This window comes from Fundulus heteroclitus, chromosome 9 (genome assembly GCF_011125445.2).
Source record: "Fundulus heteroclitus isolate FHET01 chromosome 9, MU-UCD_Fhet_4.1, whole genome shotgun sequence".
Lineage (NCBI taxonomy): Eukaryota > Metazoa > Chordata > Actinopteri > Cyprinodontiformes > Fundulidae > Fundulus > Fundulus heteroclitus.
The window spans coordinates 22893802-22908827 of NC_046369.1; the positions used below are offsets into that span (position 1 = coordinate 22893802).

The 15026-nt window shown below is 37.8% G+C and overlaps 1 protein-coding gene across 3 annotated transcripts in view; it reads left to right on the forward strand.

The window, feature by feature from the left end:
- tle2b (TLE family member 2, transcriptional corepressor b) overlaps positions 1 to 15026 on the forward strand; it is a 105306-nt gene that overhangs the window by 25422 nt on the left and 64858 nt on the right. The window contains exon 1 of one of the 3 annotated variants that reach the window (XM_036141257.1): positions 7442 to 7462. The exons of the other annotated variants lie outside the window; for them this stretch is intronic. Within the exon in view, the coding sequence (XP_035997150.1) occupies positions 7457 to 7462 (6 nt within the window). The 5' untranslated portion in view covers positions 7442 to 7456. Of the gene's footprint in view, positions 1 to 7441; positions 7463 to 15026 lie in introns of those variants that run through there. 3 annotated transcript variants of the gene reach the window in all.

A 15026-nucleotide genomic window follows, 5' to 3' on the forward strand; every position in this document is an offset into this window, starting at 1 on the left:
GCTTTCTCTGCTCTTTTTTTTACAAACAGAATCAGTATTTCTAAGTGCGGCAGTCAAAACATTCAGTTAGTTGCTGTTCTTCATGAGTCAGCCTGCAGCCAAAAAAACATCACTGTTTTCTCCCTTCTGACAATAAGTTGGAGGCTAACGCAGTTTGTTTGTACTGGCCTTGGTGCTTTTGCAGTAATAACAGAAAAGTGCAATAAGCCAAGGGTGTCCGAAGTGTGGCGCCGGGGCCAACCATAGGCCCCTAAACTGCTTCTGTGTGGCCCCCTACCGCAATTCAAGATCAGGCGGTCGATGTAGATAGACTTTTTTTAAGTTGAGTATTTTTTTTTTTAAACATAAAGTATTCATCTTTTGATAATTCTTGTTGCTTCTGTTTTATGATTTTGTAGTAAACAGGACCACAAATATCAAGCGACTGAATGCAGCAAAATCTCAGTTTAATTGATTTATTAAACTTGGCTAAACATAGGAAACATTTTTTAAATAAAGAAAGGCACAAATCCTTTCTTAATGGGGAGACTAGACAATAAAATAAAGCTCAGTCAACCTCACAAAAAGATTGGAAACTGCACGCGTTCCTATTAACAGGAGAAACCTACAAACCCCTTTTTTGTGTTTTGGATCCACAACAATTTACAGATGTCCTCAGACTTGACTGTTTTACTAAAATCTTGCATGTGTAAATTATTGTTGCACAGGTACTTTTGTGGCCCATGAGCACTTTTGACTTTGATTTTGGTGCATGGGACACAAAGTTCGGACACCACTGCTGCAGGCATGGCTTTAGTGCCGTTATCTGTTTATTGGGAAAAGCACCTTACACAATAAGCACCTGGTTATTGTGTGGCAAATTACTAGAAGGCTGCTTTAAAGTTTTGCTGCATTACATTTACTGTTTTTTTTTTTTATTTATTTTTATGTTTATGTTATCTGCATGTTTATTTCACATGTAGCGAAATGTTGAGGAAATGCAGTCAACCATTTCTCACATCAATGTCTACGAGTTACGATAATTATCAATGAGAGTCAATGGTCCTAAGAAATGTAGTGGACTTATAGTAATGGACTATAAATGTGGTGCCGTTCGATTGCAAACAGAATACAGTATAACACAAATGCGACAACGCGGTCGGCTGGCGATCTGTCCAGGGTTGATAAGTGCAGTGAGCTCTAGCTTCACCCTGAATGTGATGAAACGGCTACAGAAAACCAGTCATCATTTCTTTTTCTTTTTTTTGTTAACAGTGTTCAGTTTTAATTATGTTTGCTAGATGTCTGTTTATCAGATTCAGCTTGCTTGTGGTTTGTTTTCACCCACATCTTCTGCCATACGTCTATATTTGGCTGTGTGAACAATTTATACATTTCACGCTTGAAATGACAACGCCTGCTCGGATTGCTTCTGTCTGCCGTGTTGCAGCAGTGCAACGCCCCAGCAAGGCTTCGATGTGCTGCATCGGTGCGATTCTCAGACCTTCCCTCTGCGCTTCTTTTGAACAGCAGACAACTTTTATACAGTTTCTGCCACTTTCATAGTAAAGCTGGTAGAAACACATGTAATATCCTTTTTTTTTTTTTTTTTTTTTTTTGGAGCGTGGGGATGTGGGTGAATAATGGTGGGGTGGGGGCTCTACAGACACATGCATCAAGACACTCACATTGTGAGTGTCTGTGTCTGATTTCCACTCTGGCTGTTATATTTATAATTCATGGCTCTCAGTTTTCATGGCTCTTCTGGATTTCCACCGTGTATTTTTAAATGAGGCTGCATTGTAGCCTTGGCTAATGAGAGGCGTAGATGTGTCGGTCACATGCCGACACAGAGGGCAGAACTTCTGTCTGGAGAGATCTGCTCTGCCTATGAGAGGTGGATTTTTAGAAAGAGCAAATAGACAGCCTTTGAGGCTTTGTCCTTAGTGTTTCGTTTCATAGCACTGCTAGTTTGACCTCTGTTTTATTTTTCTTTAACCCACCAAAAACAGCTTTTTGGACCCTAAAATCTGCCATTTCTTCTTTATCGCCTTATGGATTTCTTAACTGTTCTGCAGCCCTGCTTTATTTTCTCACGTCAAACGCAAGACTAAAGTCCTGAGGACAGGGAAGACGGCCTGGCCCCTTTTAATATAAAGTATAAAAGAGACATATCCACTGGAGGTTGACAGCTCACAGTCGGGGGTCACATTAGGTGGCCTCTCCATCTCTGTGTTGGGGTACGCGCGTTTTAATGCACTGCAGGGAATCTACAGGGGTCCAATGTTAATGAAAGACCAAGTTGCTGGCATGAGGAAAAATATTGTTGCATCTAATTTTGAAATAAAAGCAATGTGAAAGTGAGACGTGATGAATTAGTGTACGTACCCTGGATCTGTGTTTCTCTGCCTCTGTAGGAGGATTAGGAAATGTATTTAATGACAATCTATCAAAGAAGAAATATCTTAAGATAGTTTATAGTTTTTTTTATCTTTTGTCAACAGAATGACAGAGTTACAGTATTTCATTACGTAGTTGGACATGAGAAGTGTACACGTTATACCGTTTCTAATTTGTGCTGCTTCTATCATTCCGGCTCTTCGCTAAATTGACTCTGATGTACCAGTACTAGTGTCAGTAAAAATAATGCTACTATTACAGTGTTTAATGGGTTTTTTTAGGTCTGAAAACCATGAGTCCTTCAAACATACTTGACAAACAGGTCAATGTTTATCTTGTCTAGCCATAAAGCTTTTCTCTAGAAGGCTTAATGATTTTGATTTTGGAGTCCATGCTGCCTTTTTGGTTGCTACTCCCTCAGTCCTTGGCAATATAATATTTGCATCACTGTAGACATTGACACCGGTTTTCCTGAAGTTTGCAGTTCATAGCAGCCTTCGTGGCTCCTGGGTTTCCCTGACAATCCTGAGCAATCTGCTTTAGTCTGAGATGGCCAGTTTGGGTCAAATGGTTGACTAAAGCATGGATGTTCCCTATGAGACAAAGATGCAAAACGTACATTAAAAATGGTTTGTTATTGATAAAGATAGGATGATATCACTACTGGTCTAATATAAAGCCAGCATAACTTTGTTGGCTAATTGTGGTTCCTCTACATACTAAAGAGCACTTAACCATAGCAGTTGTGTTTTTTGTACATATTTTAACCTGTTTTTATGATTTTCACCATATGTTAGAGATAAGATTCAACCTCGAGTTTAAACTCATCCACCCAGTGTTTGTTTCAGAAAACTGTTTGATTTGTTTGTCGTATCATCATTTATCACACTTGTGTCAAAAGAACAGTTTAAAGTCAGGGTTAAAATAATACATTCAACATTCAAGTCCATAATGTGTGTATATAACCTTTTGAACTGTAAAACAGTGGGTTATCAACAACTATTTGCAAAAAGCATTCAAATGTTCTAAAAGTTTGGAGATAAGAGCTACAGAGTTAAAATGAATACTTTGTAAGCCAAACCCTTCACATAATCTCCTAACAGCAGGACAGTAGGAAAAACTGTAAAATTATTATTGTTTTGATTTGGGTTTCCTACAAATTTTGTTTCTCGATAAAGAAGTGCTTTATTTTCTCACAGAGTATCATCATGTGTATTAGGATTTTATCACTGAGTCGCTGGGCATTTATTGGAACAGTGGGACCTTGTGTGTGTGTTTATGCTTTCTCCGTGTCCGGCCCCTCGGGCAGGATGAAGTGTGTGTGTGTGTGTGTGTGTGTGTGTGTGTGTGTGTGTGTATGTGTGTGTGTGGATTAATGCTGTGCTCTCAGCCTCTTACTCCTCTCCCAGCTCATCTGTCTGATTCAGGCTGACACACTGTGTTCTCCTCTGCAACATTACACAGCCTGCTTAGGAAGGGAGGGGGGGCATAAGATGGGGTGCAGCTGGAAGGGGTGGTGGTAGGAGAGAATGGAAAAAAAACTGATGAAAGACATATGAGAGAAGAGGGTACAATGGCACCGACACAGGCAGGAGAAAAATTATGAGGGGGGAAAAAAACAAGGACATTTACAAAGAAAAGGACAAAAAGGAAAACACGACACAGAAAAGACGAAAAGGGCAGATTATTATTCTTTTTTTTTTTTTTTTGGTTCCAGAGTAAATAAAGCTTGGGAGGTGGAGGAAGAAATCAAAGTGATGTAAGATAGCAAGAAAGAAGAGGTCAGAAGCTGAACAAGGGTTGCTGAGCTAAACGTTGCTCTGCCATCCACCAGTGGGCGATGGTCCTGGGGATTAAAGTATGGCCAGATGTAGGGGAGGATTCAGCCGGTTTAAATCGTCTTAAACCTGTCTGAAGAAGGAAAAACAAAGTATTCATAAAGACGGGATGGTTCTCCTGTTGGGAAAATGCTGTGAATGCAGGCATTCTCAAATTCAAGTTTGGCACTTTCCAGTTATTCTGCCCGCCACTAGCATCAAAGGGGCTGCCGGGAGAGCTGCAGAGGCTGAATGTCAGTGGATTTAGTCATCACCCAGCGGAGAAGTCAGTCTGCTGGTGTGCACTGCAATATTGGCTGCAAACTAGTAAATGTTTTTTTTTCTTAAAAGGCACACGTGTTTTGTTTTCTTCTGAGTTTATTTACATGACGTATTATGACAAATTATGTAACGATGGCAAGCTTAATTTCTAGATCCCTCTATGTGATGATCGGCTCAAGATAAAGCAGACCCAGCATACTGTTTACATATTCTATGTATTTAGAGAGGTTAAAAAAATAATCGAATTATTTGTATTTAATATACTCTGATATAAAAATATTTTCATTTAATCAAAATATATGATTGCAGGCCTTTGGTATTCCCTGATGGCTGACTTAGTAGATGCAATAACATGGAGACAACAACAGAGAAATATAAACATATTATTTTGCTTTTTGTGTTTTGGGAGTATAAACTTATCACAAATGTTATAGATCAGTGTGTGCCTCCTCGAGCTTAGCCTGATCATCAGAAAAAGGAGGATTTTCAGTCTCAGGGTCCTTCATAAGTGAGTAGGTAAAATCACCTTGCTGGGTGTCAATCCTTGAATTATTAATAAGTTTGTTTGTGTTATTGCCAGGAAAATTATTTTATTCTGCCCTTCATATGTGAATTTGAATAGAAACATGATTCACTATAATACTATTAGAGCTTTTTTTTTCAATTAGAGTGAAAATTAAGTATTGAAATAAAAAAAAACAAAAAACAATACATTCCTCACTGGTATGAGCCGGGGGTGAAAAAAAGAGGATGTTTCTGTTGCAATTACTGAAAATCTGTTATTGTTTCTGCCATCTTTTAGGTGCTTTCTTTTGTACATCGCGATTAAGATAATTTTGTCCACAATTTCAAGCTGAGACATTTAAAGATTAGGAATTTGTCAGTACAGAGTGCCAGTGTGATACTTCATTAAAGTTAATAAAGTCAATGTGATGTGAAATCCTGAAAACCCAATAGCTTTAATGTGCAGTAAAATAACACGCTACAGTTCTTCAGTGGGCTGAGTTAGTATGGCGACTGTGACCCAATTAAATCACAGTGCAGAATGTCATTAGTGACATTCTGCAAAAATAGCTGTTTACCCCATCTAGAGCCTCAACATGCTGCTCCAACACGAGACTCGCTCGGTGAAGAAAAGCTGGTGTAGTTCAAGGTTCGGATAACGCACTTCCTAAAACATCCATTTTAAATATTTGGTGTTTTATTTTTTTCTGTCGTTAGGATTTTTTGACATATATCTGATTCAGCACATCCAGCTACAGTCTAGCTGAAGGTCGAGGTTAAAGCTGCCGTGCTTTTCCTTCTGTTCCTCATTCGACCCATAACATCTTTCATAGTGGTTGCGCTTAATCGTGTTAACTGCATAACTCGCATAAAAAAGTTTTTCTCCTGAATCATAAATTTAACTGCACACACAAAAATAGACAGGAATTTGTGTAAATTGGCTGTGAAATGCTTCTGTACAGCCTATTTGTCTATGGGTGAAAGTGCACATGTACAGTCATATTCAGTAAATTAGAATATGCATTTCTAAGAGGCTTGTCTGTCATATTAAAAGTAGCTTTTGAAAAAGCAGCTGCATATAAACCGGTATTTAACATACTTTTCATTAATCCCCCATGTCTGTATGAAAAATGTTGCTTTTTTATTGGTCTGATGCAATATTCTAATCTTAAATGCTGTGTTTCTATTAGCTGGAGGTGAAAAAAAATTATAATTACCAGAAATAAAGGCTTTAAAACATCATCAGTCTATGTTAATCTATGTAATGTGTTTCACTTAGTGAATTGAGTTACTGAAATAAATGAGCTTTTTAGTAATATTTAAATTTATTGAATATGACTGTATATCGTCCTTGCTGATTGAGTTTATGCTGACAAAAGGGCTTTACAACTTGCAGTTAACAATTTTTCCAGCTGCTATTGAAATTAAACATGTAGGTGGAAATATGATGCTAGAAATACCTAACAAGTTAGAAGACACAACCCACAGAAACTACCACAAGTCCAAGAAATGAACTCTGCAAAAGTGTCATGTTCTAATAAAACATAATCCGTTGGTTTGTCTTACTCATTTTTCTTATTGCTTTATTTGATGAAGATAAGCTTTAACAGATAAAAAAATTAAAAACTAGCTATCTATAACCACTCAAGTTGAGATTAGAATGTAAAAAACAATTGCAGTTTTTTTAAAGAACACCACAGAATACTTTAATTTTTCATCTAATCACCAATAATTGCGATGTTATTGAAAATAAAATAATCAATAACCTTTACACACTTTAAGCCTAGTTCTGTTCGGATTAAGCAATATAAAAAATCTAACACTGTGTTTTGTTTTATTTGTCACAGCAATTCAAGTAGCTGTCAGTTTTAGAAGTAGCCTCATTTCTTTGACCTCTCACACCCTCACTAAACTCAGTCCCAGTAGACGGCCCCTCCAGCTGATCCAACGCAGGAATTAGAATATGGAGCCAGAAATGAGCAGAAGACACCCCGTTTAACATCGGCGGTACTGTATGTGTCTGAGTGTGTGTGGGTGGGCAGATGAAAGAGACAACTTCACCCAAGAGACATCTATGAACAATGCTTTTGTTAAGGCTTATACACACATCCACACCCACCCACAGACTCCCACCCACATGCCTGTGTACACACAAACACACACGGTATGAATGCAAACACACGTGAAGGCACACACACGCACATATGTCCCATTTAGATAAATCACCTTGGATTAGGCCAACTTCCTAAAGCTTATTTTTAAGTCTTCCAGCGTTCTTTGTCGAATCCACAGAAGAGGTGGGGAAAAACACAGAAGAGAGAGAGAAAGTCTGGCACCAGTGTCTCTCTCTCTCTCTCTCTCTCTCTCTCTCTCTCTCTCTCTCAACACTATGGAGGTGGAGCTGGGAGGGGAGAACGGAGGAGCAAATACTCCCTGAAGAATGAAAGAGTGGAAAGTAGGAGGGAGACGGCAGCATGAAGGTAGAAACATAAAGAGGGGAGAGAGAAATGATAGCTTGTTGAGAGATTTCAAGGAATGCTTTGTGTCTGTTGTGCCCTGATGACGACGGCGTGGCGTGTACGTTATTACTTGGTGACGGCATTAGATGGGAAACATGTTTAGAAGGGTAGAATGCAGCAGAGAATAAACTTTGCAACCTGTTTTATCTAAAGTAACCCGCCGGCTGGAATGACATTAGAGATAAAGTAAGGCAAAAAAAAAAAAGAGTTAGTTGGTGACTGCGAGGTAGATCTAAATTCATAAATGTGCGTTTGTAACAATTTAAAGCTCCAGAGACTTTACCCTGTTCTGTTTCTTGCAAATTGAGTTGCACATGTTAGTCCTGTCGAAGCCTGGAGACGCGTGCTGGCTCTACAATAAATGGATTTAAGACATCTATGAATTGCAAGTAAAATAACAGGAACAATTAATCAGTTGAGCTCAGCTTGAGGTTTTGGGGGAAGCAGTGTTTGTAGTGTGTAATGTTGGAGTTAGTATTATGTCACTCCATCATTCAAATTATCTATGAGCTGAATTTGGATCTGCTCTAGACCTTAAATAGAAGGCTGTTTATAGTGATTAATTGTAGTTTGAAGAAAAAAAACCTGCTGCTCCTGTAGCATGTCTGGTGCTCAGCTGTACATCACTGTGCTTAGTTGCTAGGTATGGATAAACTAATTCAATTCAATTCAATTTTATTTATAGCGCCAATTCATGAAACGTGTCATCTTTACAAAGTCAAATTCAATCATATTTTACAGATTGAGTCAGATTATACATATTGGTCAAAAATGTCCTATATTAGGGAACCAGTTGATTTCTTCAAAGTCCCGACAACTAAGCAGCATTCACTCCTGGAGAAGAAGCGTAGAGCTACAGGGAGAGTCGTCTGCATTGTCCATGGCTTTGCAGCAATCCCTCATACCGAGCAAGCATGAAGCGACAGCCTAACCATGGATAATATTGGATTAGCTGAAGGTGAAAATAAAGACTTACAAAAATATGGTGGCAACTTATAGAAAACAAATAGAATGCTTAAAATCAATCTCATAGTTGTACTGCTAACCATTATTCTGAAAACATTTTATTATATACAGTGTGTGTGTGTAAACATCTGGCATCAGCAGTAATGGTGCTACAGAACTATATGCCACCCAAATATCACAGCAGTCACCCAACAACATAGAACCTCATGCTACACTATGCAGACATTCTTCTACACTGATGAAGGTTCACTCACTTTAGCATGTCGAAATGCTTGAAGTCGCTCCAATGGAAAGGCAACCCAATTGTTAGACCTCTTGGAGGTCAAACAATTGCCACCATATTTTTCAGTCTTTATTTTCACCTCCAAGAGGTCAAACAATTGTTTGGTCAAACAATTGTTTGACCTCTTGGACGTGCTCACAGACCGTATAGATCATTTAACTGGTGAGTGCAGTGTGGAAAAGGGGGAAAAAAAAGAACAGTGACATCACAGGAAAAGTAACTTGGTCTGTCCTGACCCTGTAACACTGTAAATTGAACAACCTTTATAACAACGTCCACATATATGTTTCACATATATCCTTATCTTCGCATTAAAACCTATTTGAAGCACATTTTTAGATATGAGCGATATTATTATAAAGTGAGTTCAAGACTACAGGGTTTTTTCTTTTGACAGTTCAGTAATCAACTTTCATTTAAGTGTACTTATATACACATGATTGTCCGTGTCTGTGGGCGGTACGCTCATATGGCCTATTGTCCTTGGTTACTGACATCAGTAATATGGTTCCCCCCCCCCCCCCACACACACACACACACACACACACAGGGCTTCTGCAGCCTGTGTGTAAAAAGCTTCAAACAGAGCAAAGAGTTTTCAGAGAATCCTGAATGAGATCACTGTGACACAACAGAGGGATTTATATAAGAGCGGTGAGAAGCGGGCCTTGAAGGTATAATTAAACGTTGGGGAAGCAAGAGAGTATGAATCCATTAAAAGGTGACTGAAAAAGACAAAACACACTGTAGTGCTTCAGTTTTAGCTCTGCAGACAGAGCTGTTATTAGTCATAGCGCAAAGTCCTGCAGCTGTTAATGTACCATGATATAATTTATGTTGTGCACCTGTTACTCCTAGGACAATGTCCTACTGTGAAGTAATGGGTTTTCTTTTCAGTATGTAGGCTATGAGAATGGTTGAAAATGCATGTGAAATTGTTAGACTGCACCATACAGTGTTGAAATACAAATTATTTTATAAAATGGTTTGCAACTGTGTGTTTTAACAGCTCGCCACAGTGTGTTGCTGCTGGCTTGCTATACAGATGGAGCACAATACTACAATAGTCACTCTGCTGCTGTCTGGCATACACCCACAGGACAACTGTTACTACATTTCACTTGCCTGGTTTCCTTCCACCGCCCATTCACAGGAGTTCCTATTTTTCCAGACTGGGAAAAAAAACATTATTGTAAGGTTAATACAGCTGGTTTTAAAGACTGATAAAGTCTCTGCTGTTTGCATTTTGAATTTTAAGTGTTAATCTGTGAAACAAAAACTTGGAACGGGACTGGTTCTGTGCTCACCGTGAGTGCTTCATTGCTAAAACCTGCTTATTATACAGCCATTTTTGCTGTATTGCGCACATATGAATGTGGAATAACTTTTAAAAATGTAAAGTTACAAATCCCAAGATGCATGCCATCTATTTTGCACTTTCTGTTGCATTGTTGTATGTTATGATAAAAATACCGTATTTTAAGGCTTAAAATACTTACATTTTCTCAAAAATTCATGGTGCGCCTTATATATGATTACTGTTGTGCTTACTGACCGATTTAATGCGGTGCAACAGGCTCAAAAATTCGTTTAAATGTGTAAGTATGATAGCAACAAAGCCGCTCCGCTAAATGGATATTTGGAGTACACTACCTGATCGGACCCCTGAGCTGTCTACAAGACTGCCTGACTGTAATGTCTAAACTAGAAGTGCATTTATGTAAGGCAACCTGCTTCCGGAGTACGCGCTAGAAACAATAAACCAAGTAAGTTAATTAAATATAAAAATCCTGTTTAATTTAGGCTTTCCTGACAGAGACTGGGTGATATTACACCCATAGGAAGAATATGTAATGCGCCTTATAATCCGGTGTGCCTTATGGTCCCAAAAATACGGTAAGCTAAATGATGCACTCTTTTGCTTTAGTAGCAGTAATATTTCATTCACCGCATAAAAAGACTGTTGTGAAATATTTGGAGTATTTATAAGTTGTGGTATTTAGATCATTTGAAAGATAAATATGCATTTATGTATATTTATGTAAAAAAAAGACTGGAAAGTTGAAAATGGGATTTATTTATTTTTTTTTTTGGCTGCGTTTCTGTGTCCAAAAACCGAAAGACGGGACGTTAATTTGACTGTACAGAAAAACTGCAATGCCAGAGACGGAGCAAGTACATCTTCTATTTGTTTATCTGTAGTGTCGTAGCACTAGAGTATTATTTGTTGTTTGACAGAACTAGTTTGAGCCAGAAAAAAAAAATCCACTGCAAAGAAAGGATGTGACCTGACTTTAAATCTTGAAAACATGATTTCTAAAATACCATATCGGCTCCTAAATTCAAGCACTTCATGAAATAATTTCAATTAATCAGATAATAAAAATCTCCTGTCTTTGGTCACTGGATGCACAACGCCATCTAAAGATCTAAACATCTTTCATTTATTGCACATATTCAATAAACATAGACACGGCCCATGTTTATTGTTTTCGTCCTGCTTGCATTGCCCTTTCTCTTTGAAAGCAAGAAATGGAGAGTAGCAATGAAGGAAAAGGAAAAAAATAAACATTTAGAGTGTTCTGTCTCACAGGAATTTAAAGTTGGCTCAGTTAAAGATATTCTTCATCTTTTTTCCATTAGAGGAACTTAAATAAAAACTGGAAAGTATAATGTCAGAAGGATGTTTTAATCAGTCAGTCTTTAATCTTCAAGAGAAAGCAATTGCCTTCGGTTTTTATTAAATTAAAGACTCCACAGCTGTGACCTTCTGACTTTGTCTCTGACATTGCAGAGTGGATCTTCATACCTCTGTTACATTCTATTTCATGATGTTGTTGCTACTTGTGTGCAAACTTTACGGCTGCCTGGACAAAGTTTTTTATTTTTTAATTGGATTTTTCTTTGGTGAAAATATTTATGGCCATTCAAAAGCTCAAGCTTTATTGGGATCATTATTGCAACAATGGACTGATCTATTCTTCATTCTATCTGGCCTTTGTTTTTCTGCACTCCCACTGCACTTTCTAATGTGAAAAATGTGAAACACTTAGCAAGTTTTTAATTTCAGTAAAGTACTTTTTCAAGTCTATTCATCCATTATACCATTCTGTGACTGAATCTGACTTGTCCTGATATTCTTTTGGGTCCTTCAGGGTTTTTCAACCGAGCATGAAGTAATTTACAAACTGGTGGACCATCTTTTAATAAAGCAAATGAGCCAAACTTGTTTCTAACTTTGGTTCTACAGTGATTTACACATCCCGTTCCTACAGAAAATCTGGCAAATTTCTTTAATTGAAATTATCATTTGTAGAGCAGGTAACTAAAAATCACAACATATATGTTTTTTTTTTTTTTTGCCCATGAGTTCATTTAACTTGATAATTTTGGGCTCACGTGGGAAAAAATTTGGACACCCCTCAGTTACGGCATTAGAAAATAACGGCTTAACAATCTAAAGGCTCCCACATACTCGGGCGTACTGTGCACATACTGTGAGCCACGCTAACTCTCTGCGCTGACTCTCCGTGGACATTTTTGCCTTCATAGTCAATCGTACCTATTGCCTACATTTCTTGTGATAAATTCCTGCAATTCCCGCTCTTTCTGCCAGCAGAACGAAGCGGGGGACGGGATGGTAAAATGTAGGCTCCCACTGCACACCTGTCAGTGCGCACCGAGATAGACTGCGATGCCGCGCGTCCTTGCAGCCGCCTGCTTGAAGCAGCTCAGTGTATCAAACTTGGTGTGACATATAAAACAGTTTGAGGTGAAGACTTCTTGACACCAAGGAGTTTATACTTGGACACAGTGTAGACAGTCGTAGAAATTGAGCTCTGCGTGTACCTGAGAGTCTACATTGAGTATGAGCGGACATTCATGGACTCATGTCCACACAAGTATGTGGGCACCTTAACTAATTACTTTTCTCAATATGGGAATGCCGCTACGTTACGTACAGTATAACGCCGCGTTACCATACTCCATCAATTAAAGCGACTTTTCTAAAGAGCAAGAAACTGAGGAGGCTTAAGGTTGGCGGGTCTTCACCATGCATTGCACTCACAGACAGAGTAGACCAACAGGAAGAGACTCACAATGTGATGCAGGAGAGCCTTGAAAATTCAGACAGCATAGAAAGCTGATTCCAAAAAAAGGTAAAAAACAAAGCAACTGGACTTGTTTTCCGTAGTTGAAGATGTTTCACTTCCTCTCCAGGAAGCTTTCTCAATTCAAAAAGTCTGGAGTAATGTGGAGTAACAAGCTTTATACATAGAAAACTGAAAGTGTAGTCACTATTTTACATTTTCTCAAGTCAAAGGCAAAGATCTACTGGATGGATAGATAAATAAGTGAGTGGAGAGTTAGTAGCTTTAGTTTAGAGTGTTGATTGTGTTTTTAATCAATGGTCAGAAGTAGTTTTGAAGTTTTGTTTTAAGATATGTTTACAATGGGTTTGCCTTATTTTGTACTTCAGTGGTATACTGTTATTATTACTGTCATAATCACAAAATACTTAAAGTACATTCTACCTGGCTGTTGTTTAGAATGGTGTAATGTAACCCCTGTTTAATTTTACTACAAAGTGTCTTTATTTGGTTATATTGCTTGAAGAGTATTGTTTTTATTGCTATTCCCGTGTCATAGCTATTTGTAGCCTGTTAATAAGCAATAATAATTAAGTCCTAAAACTACTACGGTACTTACTTTTCTAAGTAAGTTGCCCATCGATGATAGTACTTTCTCTTGATGTATAAATATATCAAATCAATGTGACTACACAAAAATCAACCTTGTGGTACATTTGGATTTAGGAATTTAAAACATAAAAAAAGGATTTTCATGGACTACAACACTATATTAGTGTATATTAAATGTCTGCACTTGCACAACACTCTTTTGAAATGTGCCACTGTTTTAATAGCTAAACAACGTCCACGTTACTATACAAATCATAGTACATAGCACATTGCTTGAAGCTGCAGAGCGAGTGGAACCACCCCATCTAATGCAGCCCACTATATATCTTCCAAGAGTGGAGTTTAGTCGCAGTCTGTCATCATAGATGATATGTTGTTTGGAAATTATCCAGGCACCTTAGCAATTGGGCAAACCAGCTTGTAGGTGGATTGATATAGCCTGCAGTAATTTAATTTTAAATAGTAACAAGGACTTTGTTTTACTGAGAAAAAGTTTTAAATTTAACAAAACTCTTTTGTGAAAATATAGTTAGGTATTATTCATTAATATATATTCATTGTGTGATGTGGATATAAGTATTCACTGCAATTAAAAAACCCAAATTGAAATCAGCTCAATCAGGGTCCCCACCTTACTAGCTATTATCCTACCGCCATCCCGAAAACAATTGTAACTTTTCTTCTGTTTTTTTTTTTTTTTGTGCAAACCCACTACCCTATGACATTTTGCTACTACATGTAAAGGAACCATTATGAATTCACTGTACCAAAAAAAAAAAAAAAAAAAAAAAAGAATCAATAATATCCATAGAACTACTTAATTATTGTTCAGTTCAATTCAGTTTATTTATGTAGCACCAATTAAAACACGTTAAACATGCTTACTGTAGCATTAAAAGGGACAGCTGCATGGTTGTCTTCAAATACTAGGACTTTGTCTTTTACTACCTAGTCCCGATGTATTTAAGGAAAAAAATTGTTTTTGTGAAAGACGAGTAAGGCTGATGGCAAATGACAGTGGAAAATTAATAAGCAGACAGACAGGAAGTAATCTAAAAAGAGTAAAATGGAGAGAAAGGAAAAACCTGAAGGAGAGATGTTTTAAGGACAGGAGGAAAGGCATACCTAGAAGCACAAAAGGCTTCCCAAGTATCTTTTTTTTTTACTGTTGTTTGTTTTAATGCAGGTTTTCAGTTCTGTGTCTGTGTAAAGCATAAGTTCATTTTTCTGTGCAAGAGATTCGCTGAATGCATATGTTCGTAACAGCATGGGAGCACTTTTGCCAATCTCTGTATAGAAAATTTGGGAAAAAAAGGGCAACTTGTAGGTAAGGTGGGTAAAAAGGAGAGAGAGAGAAGAAATGTGAGTAGAGTGAAATAAATCAGCTGGAAGAAAATAAAAAGTAGTAACATGATGGATAGAAATGAGTATTGCAGTGTAAGAGACCGAGACAAGAGTGATGCAACAATGGGTAAAAAACAGAGAGGGAACAGAAAAGAGAGAAAACTGATAATTGGCAAGAAAGATGAAGAGGTTGTGGATATGGGGAACACGAGGGAAAGCTCAGGACGGG